We start from the raw sequence: 21,390 nt of genomic DNA on the forward strand, positions 1-21,390 counted from the left end.
AGACAAAATAATATAGCCGCCATTTTGGTTTTCTGGTGGACCTAAGACATTAGGCCTCTGCTGAGTATATACTTCCCGGGTTTGTTGCGTGAAATTTCCATTGGCTTCGGTTGGGTCGAGTGTTACTCAGGATGAGGTACCTCGAAAAGTCTCATCTGTGGAATTCACTGACACTACGAGTAACTAGAGATAAGAGGAGACGAGAGGCAAGCATGCAACGTGCTTTATTTATATTGGTTCTGAACACGCGCCGCCCAGCAGGTGGCGCTCAAACAGGTACATACAGTAATCTACATACATCTACATACGGCACAGCAGGTTGTGATCACAGTGCAGTCATTGTTGTTTTATTCATATTAATGTTGGAAGCATTGTTGAGGCTCATGTTGTGGTCCTGTAGGCAGGATGAGAATGGCTGGCTTTGGCAATCGTGGAACAGAACAGATGGCGCACAGGCCACAGTGGGCATGGCAGGTGATGGTGGTCCAGGACGACAAGGCCGTCGTGTATGTGATGCAGGCTGATGGCATTACTGGCAGGTTCTGATGGCATTACTGGCAGGTTCTTGATGTGGCTGGCAAGCAGGCAAGACAGCCGGCTTCTCCCTAATCTGTCCAAACTTAATCTATTCTCCCACCTACTCTGGGTCCCTCTGAACTATGTTAACCCCTGGCTTTTCGACTCTCCGAATGCTCGAAGTTCACCCCAGGAGCCTAGTAGCCTTGCACTGGCCTACTCTTAGCTGCCCTACGCTTCCAGAAGGACACCGTGGGATCTTTAATGTCCAACAACTGTTCCCACAATGAGACGGGACACCCAGTTAAACGTCCATCTGAGGAACGCACATACATTGATGAACCATTCTGCCTGTGAAACACCGGGATGACAGTTTATGGATGGTTCGGGATTCTTACCCAGACGAGACAGCTTAGCAACCTCTATAAGCTTCACCCGCTTCTCGGTGAACTGTGCAACATGAACATTGAACATGAAAAATAAATAATAGCTATTATATACTATAAATGGATGAGTTGTGTGTGTGTGTGTGTCATATTTTTGATGTCAATTAATGACGTACTATTCAAATGTACCTTTTAACCCTTTAGACTGCTGAGACCCCTTAGACCTTGGAAGACCTTTTAACACTTGAGACCCAAAAAGTCCTTGATGACCCAAAAGTCCAAGAGGACCAAAAGATCCAAAAAACCCAGATGACCCAAAAAGTCCTTGATGTCCCAAAAGTCCAAGAGGACCAAAAGATCCAAAAAACCCAGATGACCCAAAAAGTCCTTGATGTCCCAAAGGCCATGAAGACCCAGATGTCCCAAAAGGCCATGAAGACCCAAAAGTCCCCGACGTCCCAGAAGGCCCAAAAGTCACCGAGCACCAAAAATCTCTGAGGACCCAAAAGACCCCCGAATCCAGCAGGTCTGTATGCTACAAGGTGGTGAAGATCAATGAAAATTTGGTACAACGGGCCCTCTAGTGTATTTAAAGGATTTACAATGTTGCAAAAGTGTTTAGTAAATGTTTCCAAGTTTTGAGAGTGCGGCATCATGAAATTTACACCATGTGTTGCCAAGTTGGACTTGGTATTATTTTGACCTCCACTGTCGAAGGTGGACGGAGGTTACGTATTCATTCCAGTTTGTCTGTGAACAGGATATCTCAAAAAGTTTTGGATGGATTCGGACAAAGCTTGTTGGACAGGTTGGGTGTGTGACGTGACAAGGACACATTGTTTAGATCTTGGTGAAGATCCAAATGCGAAATTTTTAAATATATATATTTTAATTATTTTAATACGATTCTTCACCATTGAGAGAAAGGGCAAGCAAACGATACACAGACATATATATATATCACGATATTTCAAACAACTAATGACGGGTTATGACAAAACTTGGATTCATGATTATATTCCGCTACGTCAAAAAGTACTCCTTTTTTATGCTTTCCATGAAGATGCTTTTATTAAGCAATCTAAAGCACCTTGTTACAGGTAAAAAAAAAAAAACATCAAAGATTAACATGGAAAAGCTTTCACTCGAATATTGTTTAAAAACATTGATAATAGACATGGAGAAGATGCCATAACTTCTCCCCATTCCTTATTCCGACATCGCCTCCTATCCGTGCCACCAAGATGGCATCGCTGTTTGCAATCAATCTTCAATACCCTCAAGTATCTTTGGCCAAATATTATTCTTCGTAACATTCTGTTTGTGTAATTACATTGTTTTCACTGTGATGTCATAGACAAAGCCTCACAGGTATCACGAGATACTTTCTCTTGGACCGTTATCTCCTTTATCAGGACATCTCAAATATCGCCCCTCCCCAGCTGTAGGCGGAGGTTTAATTTAATAACTTGATTGTGGAATGTCTTACTAAAACATGCACAAGCTAAAAAAGAAGAAGAAGACAATATAAATTGACCAGCTGTCCTGAGATACTACAGGTTGCATTTTTAAAATACGGACAGTCTTTTACTGGGGCATGTACCCTTCCTCGGTTGGATCTTGCGTCTTGCATGTGGAGAATAAATGATTTGCATTTCTCCACACCTCATCTCTGCTGAACCAAACGAAAATATCATTGGCACACATGTTCCCCTCATCCTTACATCTCCATATCTTCCCTCCCCAGCTCAGGGTGTCCAGGTGTGGACCGATGTTCTTGTAGGACTTTTGTAATTCTTCAGATTGCCAAATATCCTGATTGGCATAGACCATGCGTGAATATGATGGATGCGGCAGCTCCGGGGAGACACTCATCATTCCAGGGTAAAAATCTGATGAGACAGATACAAATCCGAGGGATCCATTTTTAAATGGTGGCAAGCACGGGATATTTTCAATAATGGCAGATGGTTGTGGTTCTGTGTCAGCATTCGGGAAGATGAGCGTCGTCTGGCTTAAAGGACTGCTTGGTTCGGAACTGCACAGCTGACAAAAGGGAGTGGGTAGAAAATTAGTTTTACATTCCATAATGTTGGATAAGAAAGGTGGAATTATGATGGGAAAAGTTGCCTGTGTAAGCTAGAACAATGCGACTGTGTCGCCAATATGCCTCCGCATGGTCCCATAATGGGTAGATGCCCTTGTTCACTGTCAAAAATAAACAACTTTGATTTAAATCCCTTCAGATGTTTTCAATTTTCACATTTTCACCAGCCATGACAGGTTTCACGTTGATCGGTGAAGCGGTTTCAGAGAAAGGATTTTTTTTTAAACATCGGCTTTCAAGCTAATATGGCTGCCATACCACATGACGTGACCTTATAAAATGTACACGCTGTATATGTATGGGTAGGGGATCATGTTTGTGAAATTTCTTGATCAGATAACGTTTGTTTTTATATCCAAGATGGCTGCCAAACCACGTGACTTACGACATCATTTTCAAACTATATGCAACAATGGTGTTGGATGATATTTGTAAAATTTAGCATCGATAGGGTAAGCAGTTTCAGAGATATAATTATTGTCCCCCGTCGCACCGCGGACCGAAAGGGGGACGATGGTTTTCCCCTCCGGGCGTGCGTAAGCGAAGGACCGCATTCAAATTTGGTGTGAGGGTGCAACCCACGTCAAAATCCAAGATGGCCGCCGCCATGTACGTCTGACGCCATGCATGTCTGAACCTTGTGAGCGGAATATCTTGAAAAATAAGCGAAGTACCAACTTCTAATCTGGTGTGTGGGTGTATCTAGGCACAAGCAAGAACTCTGTTGAAAATTGGGTCGCCACGTCAAAATCCAAGATGGCCGCCGCCATGTATGTCTGAACCTTGTGAGCTGAATATCTTGAAAAATAAGCCAAGTACGAACTTCTAATCCGGCGTGTGTGTGTATCTAGGCATAAGGAAGAACGCTATTGAAAATTGGGTCGCCACGTCAAAATCCAAGATGGCCGCCACCATATATATATATATATATGTCTGAACCTTGTGAGCGAAATATCGTGAAAAATAAACGAACTACTAACGTCTAATCTGGTGTGTGGGTGTATCTACGCATAAGGAAGAACGCTATTGAAAATTGGGTCGCCACGTCAAAATCCAAGATGGCCACCGCCATGTATGTCTGAACCTTGTGAGTGAAATATCTTGAAAAATAAGCGAAGTACCAACTTCTAATCTGGTGTGTGGGTGTATCTAGGCATAAGGAAGAACGCTATTGAAAATTGGGTCGCCATATCAAAATCCAAGATGGCCGCCTTGCGTCTTCCACTTTGTCAACTCGCATCACTTCACCGATGGGGGACCTAGGCGTAACGCTTGTTTAATATTGTCCTTCAATCCAATATGGCTGCCACACCATGTGACCAATGATGTTTTCGTGATCATCTTTTAACTGCCATGCCTTTAACTGCCATGTCAATGACACAAGTAAAGTTTCGAGTCAATCGATTTGGTGGTTTGGAAGAAGGTGATTTTTAAAAAATGTTTTCGGTTAAATCCAATATGGCTGCCAAACCATGTGACCTATGATGTCATAAATTTAATATTTCACGCCAAATGGGTCAAAGATCATGTGCATGCAATTTTAGATTTTTAGGATAAGGAATTAGATTAAATCATTTTTGGGTGGTATACCACTTCACCTATGATGTCATCATTATCAAGCTTTTGTTCCCCATTAGGAGTACTTGACAATGTGCCAAGTTTCAAATTTTTCCATTCAGCGTTTCTGAGCAATAATATTTTAATTGTTTGCGTTTAATCCAAGATGGCTGCCATACCACGTGACCCATGTCGTCATAATTATCATAAAAACATTCTGCATGGGTGTCACTCCTACCCTGAAAGTTTCGCCTCAATTGGACATGTGCTTGCTGAGAAAAACGAGGTTTAGCCCGTACGGACAGACGGACGGACGTACGTACGGACGGACAACCCAAAAACGTAGTTTATTTTTTTTTTTTTTTTTTTTTTGTATACTGAATCGAGGCTTGTGAAAGAGCTAACATTTATTTCACAAACAAACAAACAAAACAAACCAGACAAACAAAATATACAAAAAGAGGGAGCGGAAGACAAGATGGGGAGAGAAGGGGAAGCACACAACCACAACATTTGAGAGCAGGGAGAAGTGTGGGAGGGAGAGGGCTTGGGGGCAGGAGGCGTGGGAGGGGGAGGGGGAGGGGGGGGGGGGAGAGGTATAAAACACAAGGGGACCGAAATTAGCGGGGGTAGAAAAGATCAAGGTTTTGGATGGGGTTTCCGGTTCCGGTAGAAAAGATCAAGGTTTCCGGCCACCTTCAGGGGCGGAGGCATAAAAATATTGGGAAAATGCAGGAACCTACCTTCATTAAGTCAAACTCTCGAAGCACCTTGCTGTGATTTGGATCTGGAACCTTGGGCCAGACTTGACGAAACCTGAAACAAAGTCGGCAAGATTGAAAGTGAACATTGAATGCATTTCCCAGTCGGTACCTGTAAATGAACAAATGAACACTCACAGGAACTACAAACGAAACCTGGAAGGGACATGGAAAATAGCTATGTGAATGGGACAGTATTCCTAGTACACATATTAAAGCCCAGCAAAGTACACAGAAGAGGCAAGGAAAATGTCGGTAGTCGTAGATATGACAGACACCTGTAACTGAGACTGTGAGTGGAGGGAAACTGTCGACTAAAGTTGTCTTGGTCCTCCGCCCAAATCCACGAGTCACCCATCACTACATTGCCACACCGGAGGGTGGCGCGAGCAGCCCGACCCTCTCGTTGATGGTGTACAGTCAGACTCCTTCGGACTGTCTTGTTCGGCAGGCGAGACGCCACCATTGTGTGCACCTGGTGGTCTGTCAATAGCTTCTGGTGGTGTGGGCAGCATAACCAATTCCGATAGGGCAGGACTTCCTGTATCCCATGAGACTTCCTGTTGTGATATGGACTCTGGCATGGGCACAGCAGAGCCTGACATGTCCTACAAACAGACGGTGTGGTAAGTTTAAGCACAGAATCAGACTTGGACTGAGAAGCCGCATCTTTGCCTCTAACTGGACCGAAGGGGACCTGACCCATTAATGTCGGCACATCAGGACAGCAGTCGCATACCTGAACATCATCTAGGCTTTGCTGTGGAGCTGTGAACTGGTGAACTTTCTGAGTTGGCACCATCGAGATTTTGACTGCTTGGGCATCGCTAACCTTCCTTCTCAAATTCTGGTTGAAAATTAGCTGTCTATCTAATATCCATAACTGCTCAACAACGAGTCGCTCCCATTATGTCTGGAGCTCTGGAGCTCTCGAGCAGAGAGGCCATCCATTCATGGTGCCTGTTGCTAATGCTAAAGGAACTTTGGATATAGGATTATTGGGCCACCATCTGGGAGCAAGTGTAAGCATTTCAGGCCTAGCTCTTCCTTCAAAAGCTCGTTTTGCCACCGGATGTTTGTTGCAGTTTTTGGCATGGCAGAACTGTCGATGGACGCCACACCTTTTCAATGTGGAATCGTTAACCAAGGCGACAAATCCGGGTGTGCCGAGTCAACCTGTATGGAGAATGGGCCTATCTCCCAGTGCGCGTGACTCTGCACACATTGTGAGGATAGCGTTGCGTAAATGATCGTCGTCAATAAGCTTCGTCCACGTGTAGGAGGATGCGGTCCCTCGGAGGACGAAGATGTGTTGGCGATACCTGCACATTATATCTACTGGTGGGGTCACCCGTGGGAATCCCACGTGCATGGAGGCGTATCGTTGCGATCGGTGCAGCCGTTTTTGCGGTACCCGGGACAATAACGTTAGGCGGGAGTCCAAACCTGAAAATGCTGGAGACCAAAGCTGTAATTGGAAAAACAATTTAGCCTATTTTACTCCAGGGACCAGGATTACCCACCCAAAATATCGTTGCGATCGGTTCAGCCGTTTTTGCGGTACCTGGGAACGGACGGACGGACAGACAGACAGACGGACGGACGGACATTTGGTGACTTATAGTAAGATTGCGTATGATGCTCTGACGACACTGAGTGATTCAGTAGATGACTGGGGATGTGGATGCACAGGCCTTATTATGCTTATTGACTGGCACTGGGTGTACGTTAAACAAGCGTCCCATCTGCCGGCATTCATTGGTGGACGTTAAAGACCCCACGGTGTCCTTCGCGAACAGTCGATGACCTCTTGCCAGCACCATGAACAAATTTCAAATTCCTGCCTGACCTACACATGAAATTGCATCAGCAGCACAGCCACACCCTCAACCACATACTAAAGAAGAAGAAGAGCAATGCAAAAGTGTTAAAAAGGCAAAAAAAAAAAAGGCAAAGGAGCAGTTGGAAAAAAAGAGCATATGATGTGCATTTCCTGTTTGTTGGCAATACCTGCGTTTGAAGTGCATTTGCGCATACACAAGGAAGATGATGAGGAAGAGGAGACAGAAACAGGTGGACACAATGATGATTTCTACTTCTCCTGTATCTGAGATGAAGAAGATAAAAATGTTTTTAAAGATGGCGAAACTACGCCCACATGTCTGTCAAACACTTGTATCAAAGTACTTGTAAAACTCAAATGACTCAACAAGCAGGTTTGTCATTGCTCCACTTACTCTCACCATGCTCTTTCAGTCTGTTACAATTTGTTTATGATGAATAAATCCGTCACGTGACATCTTTTCTTTTTTGAAAACATGAACCTTACCAAAAGTATGGGTTTTAAAGGTGTACGTTGAAGGCATACTGGCCCCCTTTCGTGTTACAGCTGAAACTTCCACCTCATAACGTGTGGAGGGCTTCAGGTTCTGCAGCTCATAACTCGTCTTGGTTGTGTTGGCATCTGCGGCACATAAAAATATATTAAGCTTTCAAGAATTTCAGGATCATCTCTTTAACAGATGTAAATATGGCAGAGTTTAACTCCTCCTTCCTTTACACCTCATGCAATCCTCCTCCCTCCCCTTATTCATAGCTCCTCCCAAATTAATTTTCATTCTCCCTCTCCTGGTATCTTCCCATCCCCTCCTTCCACACCAATCATTATTTCCGAAATTCCCCTTTGTGCACATAAGAATCGGAAGAGCGCATACCTCCGCCAGGCTGAACATACATGTTTTGTATCCCACTGATAGGCCGGATCTGCATTCGGACCTGAACCAAAATCTAATCGGCTGGTTCTTCTCACCTAACTAACTCGTCCATAACTTTTTGAAATATGTTATTATATCACTTTTCACCCGATCTCTCAATGGTGAAGAATCACTCGAGAAATTAAATAATTCTCTTATCCGAATCCGGCTTCGAATCTTGACCAAAATCTAATCAATTCTTCCTTGTCACACACCCAACCTCTCCACCAAGTTTCGTCCGTAACTTTTTGAGATATCTTGTTCACAGACAGACAAACAGACAGACATGGGTGAAAACATAACCTCCATCCACTTTCGGTGGCGGAGGTAACAAATGGCACCTTTTACTCTTCTCTGGAGGAATCAACAATACAGACTCAAATAGGAATGTACAGCACAAAGAATGAAAACGATTGGTTGAATCACTTACAGTTTTTCTGTCCTCTCTCCACATGATGTGTACTCCAGGAGACTTCATAATGCAGAATTAGACCTCGGCAGGCAGATATGGGTGGTGGGATCCAGCTCAAGGAGGCTGTGCGTTTGCTTTGATCCACCTTTAATTTCCTTGGAGGGACTTCAGGAACTGGAACAGATTGAAGTTTATATCGCATCACATAAAAATCGAAATTCCACACAAATTCAACAACACCGTGAGCGAGTTATACAAGATGGATGGACATGAATGATTGTCACTCAAAAAACACAGGAGTGTTAAATTGATCTGACTGACACACACACACACACACACACACACACACACACACACACACACACACACACACACACACACACACACACACACACACACACACACACACACACACACACACACACACACACACACACACACACACACACACACACACACACACACACACACACACACACACACACACACACTCTCTCTCTCTCTCTCTCTCTCTCTCTCTCTCTGGGAACATCAGGTCACAAACAAACAGGTCAGCTTGGTGTAACATTTGCGGCAAAGGCCTGGACCACTTTTAATGTGGGAGACTTGCTATCGAAATTACCCCCGGGAGGTTACCCCCAGAAGGGGTTAACATAGGCAATGTGGCAATGGCCTCATGCAGAGGTGTTGAGGGCCGGGTGTGGGGTATCAATTCTCTATGTAAATGTGTACCGTATAGCGCCACCAGGTGTTGGTGGCAGAGGGTATTACATTTTTCTTTTTACTCCCGCCAGGGAATAATGCATTCGATCGTGTCCGTGTGTGTGTGTGTGTGTGTGCGTGCGTGTGTGTGTTCATGTGTTTGTGAACAAGATATCTGGAAAAGTTCTGAATGGATTTGGATGAACGTTGGTGGGATGATTGCTCTTGGGATAAGGAATAATTGATTAGTTTTTGGTGAAGCTCAGGATATTATTCCCGATCCAGGAATTTTTCGAAGGATTTTTTTACCATTGGAAGATAGGGCTCATTTTTTAAACATTATCTTCTATATATTCTATATTTAACATTGTGATATTAAAGCGCGGCGTTACGCGCGCTGCTTGTAAACAAGGAGGAAGCGGACAACGCGGTAATTTGAAAGAGTCTTTATTCAAGAGCTCACTGTAACACTGGCGCGCTCCGGGCTGCGCGCCCGGTGTATATCCTGAGGCCACGCCTACCCCTCGGCGTAGCCGCCGCCCACTTGGTGCGCGGAATGATGTCACCACACCAGTGAGCTTCCGTGTCCGCCACACGCGCCCCCCCAGAATTCCCGCACACCTGGAGGGCCAGTTTGCGGGGCAAACGGATGACCCGGCCGAAGCGCCCTCTGGCGACCGGCGGCGTCCGGGGTGCAGGGATGCCAGGTGGGATGCCCCCGGCTGTACCCGGGATGGGTGCCGGACCGGGGGGCGGCGTGCCTGCGGTGCTGGGCGGTGCCGGAGGTCCGCTCGCAGGGGGGCGGCACCGACGCAGGGGCCGAGCCACCGGCGGTGGGTGGTCCACGTCGAGGTGGGCCGGCTTGAGGCGGTCCACAGAAACGCGGTCAGGAGTACCGCCGATGTCCAGGGTGAAGTGTTTCACCCCGGTCTCCAGCACGCGGAAAGGCCCGTCGTACGGGGGCCGCAGTGGTGTCCGATGGGCATCGTGGCGGACGAAGACGTACTCCGCCGTGCGAAGCTCCGGGGCGACGTGCGTCGGTGGGTGCCCGTGGCGTACCGTCGGCACCGGGGCGAACCTCTGGGCGGTCTCCTGCAGAGCGGAGCGCTGCTGTGCCGCGGACCATGGTGTCGGGGAGGAACTCGCCCGGCACCCGCAGCGGTTGCCCGAAGACCAACTCCGCCGCGGATGCGCACAGGTCCTCCTTGGGCGCCGTCCGGAGGCCCAGCAGGACCCAGGGGAGCCTGTCGACCCAGCCGCCGTCGCGGAGGGTGGCCCGGAGCGCGGCCTTCAATGAGCGGTGAAATCGCTCACACAGGCCGTTAGCCTGGGGGTGGTAGGCCGTGGTTTGGTGCAGCCGGACCCCGAGCCCCTGCGCGACCGCCCCCCAGAGCTCCGAGGTGAACTGGGGGCCGCGGTCGGACGAGATGTCTGAGGGGGCACCGACCCGGGCGACCCAGGTGGCGATGAAAGCCTGCGCGACGTCCGCCGCCGTCGTCGACGCCAAGGGCACGGCCTCCGGCGACCGGGTGGTGCGGTCCACCATGGTGAGGACGTGGGTGAAACCCCGCGAGGGGGGCAGAGGTCCCACCAGGTCCACGTGGACGTGGTCAAACCGGCGTTCCGGCACCGTAAACGGAGCCAACGGGGCCTGGGTGTGCCGGTGCACCTTGGCGCGCTGGCACGCGAGGCACGTCCTGGCCCAGCCGCGGACGGCCTTCCGGAGGCCATGCCAGACGAATTTGTCAGCGATCAACCTTTGGGAGGCCCTCGCGCCCGGGTGGGACAGCCCGTGGATGGCGTCAAACACCTGGCGCTGCCAGCCCGCGGACACGATGGGGCGAGGCCGCCCGAGCGAGACGTCGCACAAGAGGGCCGCGCCCGCGCCGTCGAACGGCACCTCGGTGACGCGGAGGCCCGTGACGGCGGTCCGCAAGGCCTGGACGTCGGGGTCAGCGGCCTGGTCCGCTGCCATCCGGGCATAGTCGATGCCGAGGTGGACTGCGTGGGCGACGGCCGGGGAAAGGCAATCCGCCACCGGGTTGTCCTTCCCCGCGACGTGCCGGATGTCCGTCGTGTACTCGGACACGGCCGAGAGGTGACGCTGCTGCCGGGCCGACCACGGCTCGGTGACCTTGCCCATCGCGAAGACCAGCGGCTCGTGGTCGACGAAGGCCGTGAACGCACGGCCCTCGAGCAGATGGCGGAAGTGCCTGACCGCCAAGTGAAGCCCGAGCAACTCACGGTCGAAGGTACTGTAACGGCGTTCGGGCGGGCGAAGCTGCCGGCTAAAGAACGCCAGTGGTTGCCAAGCTCCACGCACCCATTGCTCGTGCACCGCGCCCACCGCGTAGTCCGAGGCGTCGGTGGTGAGGGCGATCGGCACATCGGGCGCCGGGTGCGCGAGCATGGTGGCGTTAGCCAAGGCGAGCTTCGCGCCCGTGAACGCCGCGTCCATCTGCTCGGTCCAGGTGACGTCGCCTTTGCCCGGCTTACCTCGGAGAGCTTCGTGCAGGGGGCGCAGAAGCTGGGCGATACGGGGCAGGAACCGATGGTAAAAGTTCACCATGCCCAGGAACTCCTGCAGCCCCCTGATCGTGCGGGGGCACGGAAACCCCTTCACCGCCTCCACCTTGGCCAGCAGGGGGACGGCTCCGTGCCTGGTGACGCGGTGCCCCAGAAAATCGAGTTCGGCGATGCCGAACCGGCACTTTGCGGGGTTCACCATCAGGCCATGCTGGCCCAGGCGTTCGAAGAGCGTGCGGAGGTGGTGTCGGTGCTCTTCGCGGGACGCGCTGGCGACGAGGATATCGTCCAGGTAGACGTATACAAAATCCAAGTCGCGCAGGACGCTGTCCATCAGCCGCTGGAACACCTGAGCCGCATTCTTCAGACCGAAGGGCATCCGCAGGAATTCGAAGAGTCCGAACGGCGTGATGACCGCCGTCTTCGGGACTTCCTCCGGCCTGACGGGGACCTGATGGTAACCGCGTATGAGGTCCACCTTCGAGAAGAAGGACATGCCCGCCAAACGGGTGGAAAAGTCCTGAATGTGGGGGACGGGGTAGCGGTCGGGGGTGGTGGCGTCATTGAGACGGCGATAGTCACCGCACGGTCGCCATCCCCCTCCGGGCTTCGGCACGATGTGCAGCGGCGACGCCCAAGCACTCTCCGAGCGCCGAACGATGCCGAGTCGCTCCAGGGTAGCGAACCCCGCTTTTGCTACCGCCAGCTTCGTCGGCTCGAGGCGGCGTGCCCGGGCGTAGACCGGTGGCCCGACGGTGGGGATATGATGGGCCACCCCGTGCTTGACGGCCCCCGCCAAGAAGGTGGGCCGCGTGAGGGCCGGGAAGCCGGCGAGGAGGCGGGTGAATTCGTCCGCTACCGGAAGCGTACAGATCAACGTGGCCGGAACCGAACCATTCAGCAAGCCGCTCGGTGAGCCGCCCAGTGGGCTGCTCGACGAGCTGGGCAGCGCACAAGCGAGCGAGCTGAACGTCTCGGCCTAGACAAGACGTCTGTGCTTTATGTCGACCAGGAGCCCATTTGCGCACAGGAAGTCCGCGCCAAACAATGCCATGGGCACGTCGGCGGTGACGAACGACCATCGGAAAACCTGCCCTCCGAACCGCAGAGAGGCAGCGTTTTCCGTACGTACGGATGGGCGTCCCGTTTGCGGCAAGCAGCGCGGGGGCCCCGCCCGCGGCGTGCTTGTCCGACGTACCGGCAGGAACGACACTCACCTGCGCTCCTGTGTCGCACAGGTAACGGCGCCCGGATAAGGTGTCCGTGATGAACAGCAGGCTGTTCGAACGGCCGGCGCTCATTGCCACTATCGAGCGCCGGCCCGGGCGTTTCCCGACCTGTCGAAGGAGCATGGCGGATGACACTGTCGAGCCTCGTGGCCGAACCTGGCGTGGAACCGGCACCAGGTGGTGGAGCTGGAGGAGCGCGGCTGGCTCCGCCAGGCCGGTGGAGCCGGCGGTTTTCCCCGCGGTGGCGGTTTTCACCGCAGCGGTGGGCGGGGCGTGGCGGCGGCCACGAGGTGCGTATCAGCATGCTGTGTATGCTGTGGAAACTGATGCTGTGGATCAGCATCGGCCTTGGGATCCACGAGGTGGGCCGCACCGACTCTCGCCCGCGTGTCCGAAGCCGCGAGGTACCTGTCCGCCTCGGCGGCCAATGCTCGGGGTTCCGTTAGCACGGTCCCGGCCAACGCAAGGCGTACCTGTGCTGGAAGTTGGCGACGGAAAAGCGCCCGGAATAGAGAACCAGGGGCTTCGTCGCCCAACAGTGACAGCATATGGTCTATTCGGACCGATGGGCGCGTGTCGCCGAGCTCGGGGAGATCCAGGAGGCGGTCGGCCCGTGCGTCCTCCGTGAGGCCGAACGTGGCTAGGAGCAGCCGCTTGAGTGCCTCGTACTTGTGGCCGTCCGGTGGGTGGCGAAGGACGGACACAACTCGAGCGGCCGTGCCGGGCCCGAGGGAGGCGACGACGTGGCAGTAGTGCATGTCGTCGTTGGTGAGGCGCCGAAGCTGAAACTGGGCTTCGGCTTGGACGAACCAAACTTCGGCCTGGGCCTCCCAAAATTCGGGAAGTTTAACCGACATCGCGTTGTTGGGCATGGCAATGGCGTCGTGTTTGGAAGGAACGCTACGGCAGATCCAACGTCGAGGGTCACCAGTAAAGCGCGGCGTTACGCGCGTCGCGCGCTGCTTGTAAACAAGGAGGAAGCGGACAACGCGGTAATTTGTAAGAGTCTTTATTCAAGAGCTCACTGTAACACTGGCGCGCTTCGGGCTGCGCGCCCGGTGTATATCCTGAGGCCACGCCTACCCCTCGGCGTGGCCGCCGCCCACTTGGTGCGCGGAATGATGTCACCACGCCAGTGAGCTTCCGTGTCCGCCACAATATAAAAATAGTTTTCATATTTGTTGTAAATGTAGTTTAAACTCGTGGCTATGCGTTAGACAGGTGTATTTTGTTAGCAGCGTCGTCTTCAAGGTTCTTTTTTTTTTTTCTAATAAAGACACATTCTGTCATTTTAAAACCACCAGTGTGTATTACGTTTGCCCGTTTCATAAAATGTATCGGTTGATCCGGATAATGCTTTAAAACTGTTTTTTTATTTTTTTTTTACCTCAGAAGAGATATCAACATTTACCTCAGCGGATGTCAATCGCGTTGTCAGTATTTGATGAACTTATAAAGACTTAGGTGAGTTATAAGTGTGACCAGCATGTGCACGGGATTCTTCCCAGAAGAATGAGTGGTCGCATTAGCTTGTACGACTTAAAATGAGCGAGTTTTGTTTTCACGTTTGGGCCAGTTTTACATGTTGTATCCCTAAAGAATGAAACGAACGTTTTCCTGGCTTACAATTTTATTTGAAGTCACATATGCCTCAAAATACACTCACTTATATAGACTTGAACGCTGAATCCGAAAATGTAAGAGAAATTGCCTTTTTTTTTTTTTTACATGATCTTCTATATATTCTAAATATATATCTGTGCAGTGTCTGTCTTGTGTTGTCTTGTCTTGTGTTGTCACTGAACTACTCCCTCAAACTTTTGTGAAATCGTACTATTCCAACTTGACCAACGGTGGGAGTATGCGCTCTACTGAGTGGCATTCTAGTTTTACCTGTGCAACACAGGTTAAAGCAACACTGAGGTTAAAGCAACACTGAGGTTTTTTGTTTTTTTCGATACAGGATCGAGGCTCATGAAAGAGCTAACATTTATCACAAAAAAAAATCAAACAGACACACAAAGTATATAATAAGGGGAGTGGTAGACAAGATGGGGAGAGAAGGGGACGCACATCAACACAACATTTGAGAGCAGGGACATCGGGAGATCTGTGGGAGGGAGAGGGCTTGGGGGGAGGAGGCATGGGAAGGGGGGGGGGGAGGGGGAGTGGGAGAAGTATAAAACACATGGACACTGCAAGGACTTCCAGGAAAGAAGTTGGCATTTCAAAAAAGTGGATCTGGGGTGAAATTAGCGGGGGTAGAAAAGATCAAGGTTTTGGATGGGGGAAGACAAGAGATGGTGGTCAACAGCTGTTTTAAAAACCTGGAGGGAGGAGTGGGATTGAAGGGAGTGGGGGAGTTTGTTCCAGAGGTGGGAGAAAAGGGGAATGAAAGAGTGAAGGTGAGCAGAGAGTCTTGATTTTGGCAGTTTAACCATTAGAGGGTTGCTGGCAGATCTTGTGCGACCTGTACGAATATTTGGGGGACAGAGCCCAGAGAGAGCTGGGGGAGCAAGGCCGGAGAGGAGTTGGTAGAAGACAGAAAGACCACCAACCTGCCTGCGGTGAGTGAGTGAAAGGCCTTCGGAGTTAGCTTCATCGCGGGAGATTCCAATGATCCTGAAAGCTTTGGTTTCAACAGCGTGAAGCCGAGCTAGGTGTGATGCAGAAGCACCGGCCCAGAGGGGGAACAGTATTCCATTGAGCTGCGGATGAAAGCCTTGTATGTGGTGAGGAGCTCAGGTGTACCAAGGAAGGACTTTGCACGACGGAGGATGCCCAGTCGGCGACTGGCTTTGGAGGCCAGATTGGACATGTGGTTTTCGCAGGAAATATCTTGCCAAATAGTGAGACCCGACTACCTTGGGGAACTCCAGCCTGAACAGGAAGGGGAGATGAGAGAAACCCATTCAGGGCCACACGTTGACTACGACCAGAGAGGAAGTCCGCAAGCCGTGCGTGGAGATTTCCATGAATCCCATAGGAGGAGAGTTTGGTGAGCAGAGCGGGGTGCCAGACCATATCAAAGGCACGAGATATGTCAAGGGAGACAGCTCCAATTTCCTGTTTGGCATTGAGGACCTCCATCCATTGTTGAGATAGCAGAAGCAGCATGTCCAGAGTAGAGTGACCTAGTCTGAAACTAAATTGATGGTCAGAGATCAAGCCATTAGAGAAGAGGAAGGATTTGATGTCAGATGCGATGATAGATTCCATAAATGGCTAATTAAAGCAACACTGAGGTTAAAGCCATTGAGTTAAATGAGGACCATTGTTACTCTTACTATGTCTCTCCGAAAAGACCGACTGGAAAACCCTCCCATCTACTTTCTCAACAATCCTCTCCAAGAAGTTCTGTCGCTCAAGCTTTTGGGTGTCACTATCTGCCATGATCTTTCTTGGGAAAACCACATTTCCAAGCTGGCCTCCAAAGCCAGTCGCCGACTGGGCATCCTCCGTCGTGCGAAGTCCTTCCTTGGCACACCTGAGCTCCTCACCACATACAAGGCTTTCATCCGCAGCTCAATGGAATATTTTTCCCCCCCTCTGGGCCGGTGCTCCTGCCTCACACCTCGCACGACTTCACGCTGTTGAAACCAAAGCTTTCAAAATCATTGGAATCTCCTGCGATGAAGCTAACTCCGAAGGCCTTTCACTCACTCACCACAGGCAGGTTGGTGGTCTTTCTGTCTTCTACCAACTCCTCTCCGGCCTAGCTCCCCCAGCTCTCTCTCTGCTCCGTCCCCCAAATATTCCTACAGGTCGCACAAGAGCTGCCAGCAACCCTCTTCTGGTTAAACTCCCAAAATCTAGGCTCTCTCCTCACCTTCACTCTTTTATTCCCCTTTTTTCCCACCTCTGGAACAAACTCCCCCACTCCATTCAATCCCACTCCTCCCTCGAGATCTTCAACACAGCTGTTCACCACCATTTCTTATCTTCCCCCATCCAAAACCTTTATCTTTTCTACCCCCGCCAATTCACTCCAGATACACTTTTTCGAAAGTCCACCTTCTTTCCTGGAAGGCCTTGCAGTGTCCATATGTTTTATACCTCTCCCACCTCCCCCCAAGCCCTCTCCCTCCCACACATCTCCCGATGTAGTCCGGCAGCTAAGCTAAATATAGCATAACAATTGTGCATTTTGTGAGGAAAGCACCAAATTTGGCACACTAGTAGACTATCATATTATGAAAAGATCTGGATATTGGGCCATCTCAGATTCAGAGATTTGGTTTTTGCAAGATTTGCAGATTTTGCAGATTTGCAAGCTGAGATTGCAACGCCAGGGACGGCCGACTCCTTCCTGCGAGCTGCCCACGTCACCCGCACAAGAAGAGCTCATCAAATCACTGCAGCGGCACTGCACATCCTGCAACACCGTGGGTATGAACGCCACTGTATGACATATGCTGATGATGCAGAAGACCTGCCTGAGTTCGAAGACTGGTGTCACCAGAGAGGAGAAGACATTCCCAACTTTCAACACTGGGCAACTGTGCTGGAACTAGAGATGTTGGTCCTGGTCTACGTGCGTTCTCTGCGGCAGGCTTCATTCACGATGTACCTTGATGCCCTGACGGAACTGGTCCCATGGTTCCATGCCTTAGACCACACACACTATGCCAGCTGGGTCCCTGTTCACCTGAGGGACATGGTTGCACTCCCAATGAAGCACCCAGATGTAGCCAGAGAATTCAGGGCTGGCAACTTCACTGTACAGAAGACGAAGAAGGTGTTCTCTTCGATCCCAATCGACCAGGCGCATGAACAGAATAACGCCTGCATCAAAGGAGATGGTGGAGCAGTCGGCCTCACTGACAACCCAAGTGCCCTGCGGCGTTGGATGATTGCCGGGCCAGAAGTTGCCAGGCCCATAGAAGAGTTCCAAGATGGCCATCAACACTGGGGGAGGCGAGAGGACACACGTCATCACGACCAGACACCAAGTGTGCAGACCTCTTTCGCCAAGGATGTCCGCGCCCTTGTCAGCGTCATAGAAGAGCTTGGCAACCCCTTTGCGGAAGAGAGCATGGATCTGGTTGTCCTTGACACAAAGGAAATTGAAGGTCCTGCTGCAGTTGAGACGGTGAGGAATGTGAAGAAGATTGGCCAAGAGCAGTTCCAGGCTTTCACCAGAGAATGCCTGGTGGAAAGGACCAAGCCAATTGATGATGCAATTCGTCGGAACAAGCTGAAGGTGTCATTTTGGAAAATGGCTGCCACAGCCATCAGGGGCTGAATTTGAGATGGCCCAATATCCAAATCTGTTCATAATAGGATAGTCCACTAGTGTGCCAAATTTGGTGCTTTCCTCACAAAATGCACGATTGTTATGCTAAGTTGCCCCACTAATGTCCCTGCTCTCAAATGTTGTGTTTGTGTCCTTCGCCCTCTCTCCCCATCTTGTCTACCGGTCCCATTATTTTGTAATTTATGTGTTGGTTTGTGTCGGTTTGACTTTTTGTGTGATTAATGTTAGCTCTTTCACCAGCCTCGATCTTGTATACAAAAAAAAGCACTCTTCGCACCGGTAAATTTTTCCTCCTTCTCTTCCTCTTCCCCCTCCCCCTATTTGCCCTCCCCTGTATCCTCGTTTTCCTAATGAAGAAGACGAAGAGCTATCAGTGTCACAGCAATGAGGAGCTTAAAGTTCTGCAACAAACGAGCTGAAGGGTTCATTCCAAATTAGTCATTGCAGGTCTGTAATACAGGTAACTAAGTATGCACATGCGTACATACAGTGAAAATAAATAACATGTGCAAACACAAAGATATACTCAGCCAAATGATACGGATCGGAAAGTACACAGGTGAGTGAACTGACCATCTTCACGAGAGTATGCCAGTAAAGACGAGGGCAGGCCTTCGAGGTTCCCAAACACAGGGTAAACCGATACATTGTAGCAAGTCAGTGGTTTAACTCCATCTGCACAACATCAAACAAGTGTTTAAATGACAAATACTCATGTTAAGGAAACCGTTATGTTACATTGTAGACCATTGTAGGCTGGCGCAAAAGACAAGGAGCAATGATGTCAGACACGAACGGAACCGGAAATAACTTACCGGTGATGTTTACTTGTGTTTGGGAGTCTGGCAGTGAAAGCCAATGAAAATCAGCCGGGGATCCATCACATGACTCTGACCATGCCACCACAAAACGTGAAGGATGGTTTGATCGTCCGCCAAGAGTTTCCCAAGTCAGTGAAATCACATGATCTCCAAAATCCCCAGGGCTCTTCACCCGGAAGCTCGAAACACCTAAATTGGATAAACGGAACAACACAAATGATGCTTATGATGGTTTTGGCCGACCCAAATGATGGTTTTGGCTGACCCAAATGATGGTTATGATGGTTTTGGCCGACCCAAATGATGGTTATGATGGTTTTGGCCGACCCAAATGATGCTTATGATGGTTTTGGCCGACCCAAATGATGGTTATGATGGTTTTGGCCGACCCAAATGATGGTTATGATGGTTTTGGCCGACCCAAATGATGCTTATGATGGTTTTGGCCGACCCAAATGATGCTTATGATGGTTTTGGCCGACCCAATTGATGGTTATGATGGTTTTGGCCTACCCAAATGATGGTTATGATGGTTTTGGCCGACCCAAATGATGCTTATGATGGTTTTGGCCGACCCAAATGATGCTTATGATGGTTTTGGCCGACCCAAATGATGGTTATGATGGTTTTGGCCTACCCAAATGATGGTTATGATGGTTTTGGCTGACCCAAATGATGGTTATGATGGTTTTGGCCGACCCAAATGATGGTTTTGGCTGACCCAAATGATGCTTATGATGGTTTTGGCTGACCCAAATGATGGTTTTGGCCGACCCAAATGATGGTTATGATGGTTTTGGCCGACCCAAATGATGGTTATCATGGTTTTGGCCGACCCAAATGATGGTTATGATGGTTTTGGCCGACCCAAATGATGCTTATGATGGTTTTGGCCGACCCAAATGATGGTTATGATGGTTTTGGCCGACCCAAATGATGCTTATGATGGTTTTGGCCGACCCAAATGATGCTTATGATGGTTTTGGCCGACCCAAATGATGGTTTCGGCCGACCCAAATGATGGTTTCGGCCTATTAACATTCCCATCTGAAACATTTTCCCATGAAGAGATAAGCCAGGGTTTCCCAACAGGGGGAATTTCTCCTTAATTAGCCCCAAATGACTGCGGAGAGAAAAGTGACATCGCAAGATGGCGTCACCGTTACCCAGAGTACCCCGGAAGTTACGTCACTTCCCCCCCCCCCCATGATCACCCAGCTGTGCTTGTCTGAAATCGACTGCAGCGTTGTCTATCGTGTCTGTGTCTGTATGTGCGTGCGTGATTTGTGTAACATCTCCATGTGCATGACTTGTGTGTAACAGTTATTCTGATAACTTTTGAGTGACGCGTGCAATGTTGCAATGATCTTTTGAGGAAGAAGAAAAGGGGGAAGGAAACATTGGCTAATATTTGTTCAATTTGCTGCAGACATGGGACAGGATTTATTTAAAATGAGGATGTTTAATTATCGTTACCTTTGCGTCGGTTTGTGTGAAAAATCACTTCACATATTTTGTGGATCAATGGTGAGTTTGATGAGGGGTATTTGATGTCGAATGAGATTAACTTTTGTTGCATAAATGTCACATCAAGTACGTATATCGGGGGATGAGCAATGGCTATTCCAGTGCATTCAGAAAGTATTCAGACCCCTTCACTTTTTCACATTTTGTTATGTTGCAGCCTTATGCTGAAATCGTTTAAATTCATTTTTCCCCTCATCAATCTACACTCAATACCCCATAATGACAAAGAGAAAACAGGATTTTAGAAAGTTTTGCAAATTTATTAAAAAGAAAAAACTGAAATATCACATGACATAAGTATTCATACCCTTTGCTATGACACTTGAAATTTAGCTCAGGTGCCTCCCATTTCTCTTGATCATCTTTGAGATGTTTCTACACCTTGATTGGAGTCCACCTGTGGTAAATTCAATTGATTGGACATGATTTGGAAAGGCACACACCTGTCTACATAAGGTCTCACAGCTGACAATGCATATCAGAGCAAAAACCAAGCCATGAGGTCGAAGGAACTGCCTGCAGAGCTCAGAGACAGGATTGTGTCGAGGCACAGATCTGAGGAAGCCTACAAAAAAATATCTGCTGCATTGAAGGTTCCCAAGAGCACAGTGGCCTCCATAATTCTTAAATGGAAGAAGTTTGGAACAACGAGGACTCTTCCTAGAGCTGGCCGCCCGGTCAAACTGAGCAATCGGGGGAGAAGGGCCTTGGTGAGAGAGGTGACCAAGAACCCGATGGTCACTCTGGCTGAGCTCCAGAGATCCTGTGTGGAGATGGGAGAAACTTCCAGAAGGACAACCATCACTGCAACACTCCACCGATCTGGCCTTTATGGC

At 49.7% G+C, this 21,390-nt stretch overlaps 1 protein-coding gene across 1 annotated transcript in view; it reads right to left on the reverse strand.

Moving 5' to 3' along the window:
* Positions 1-208: 208 nt before the first annotated feature.
* LOC137421592 (interleukin-6 receptor subunit beta) overlaps positions 209-21,390 on the reverse strand; it is a 113,778-nt gene continuing 92,596 nt past the window's right edge. Inside the window, exons 10-16 of the mRNA XM_078786044.1 lie at positions 19,022-19,216; positions 18,780-18,881; positions 8,511-8,666; positions 7,657-7,791; positions 7,338-7,434; positions 5,310-5,382; positions 209-2,948 (exon numbers count right to left, since the gene is read on the reverse strand). Of these exons, the coding sequence (XP_078642170.1) occupies positions 2,490-2,948; positions 5,310-5,382; positions 7,338-7,434; positions 7,657-7,791; positions 8,511-8,666; positions 18,780-18,881; positions 19,022-19,216 (1,217 nt within the window). The 3' untranslated portion in view covers positions 209-2,489. The remainder of the gene's footprint in view (positions 2,949-5,309; positions 5,383-7,337; positions 7,435-7,656; positions 7,792-8,510; positions 8,667-18,779; positions 18,882-19,021; positions 19,217-21,390) is intronic.

This window comes from Myxine glutinosa, chromosome 1 (genome assembly GCF_964187855.1).
Source record: "Myxine glutinosa chromosome 1, kmMyxGlut1.1, whole genome shotgun sequence".
In the NCBI taxonomy this organism is placed as follows: domain Eukaryota; kingdom Metazoa; phylum Chordata; class Myxini; order Myxiniformes; family Myxinidae; genus Myxine; species Myxine glutinosa.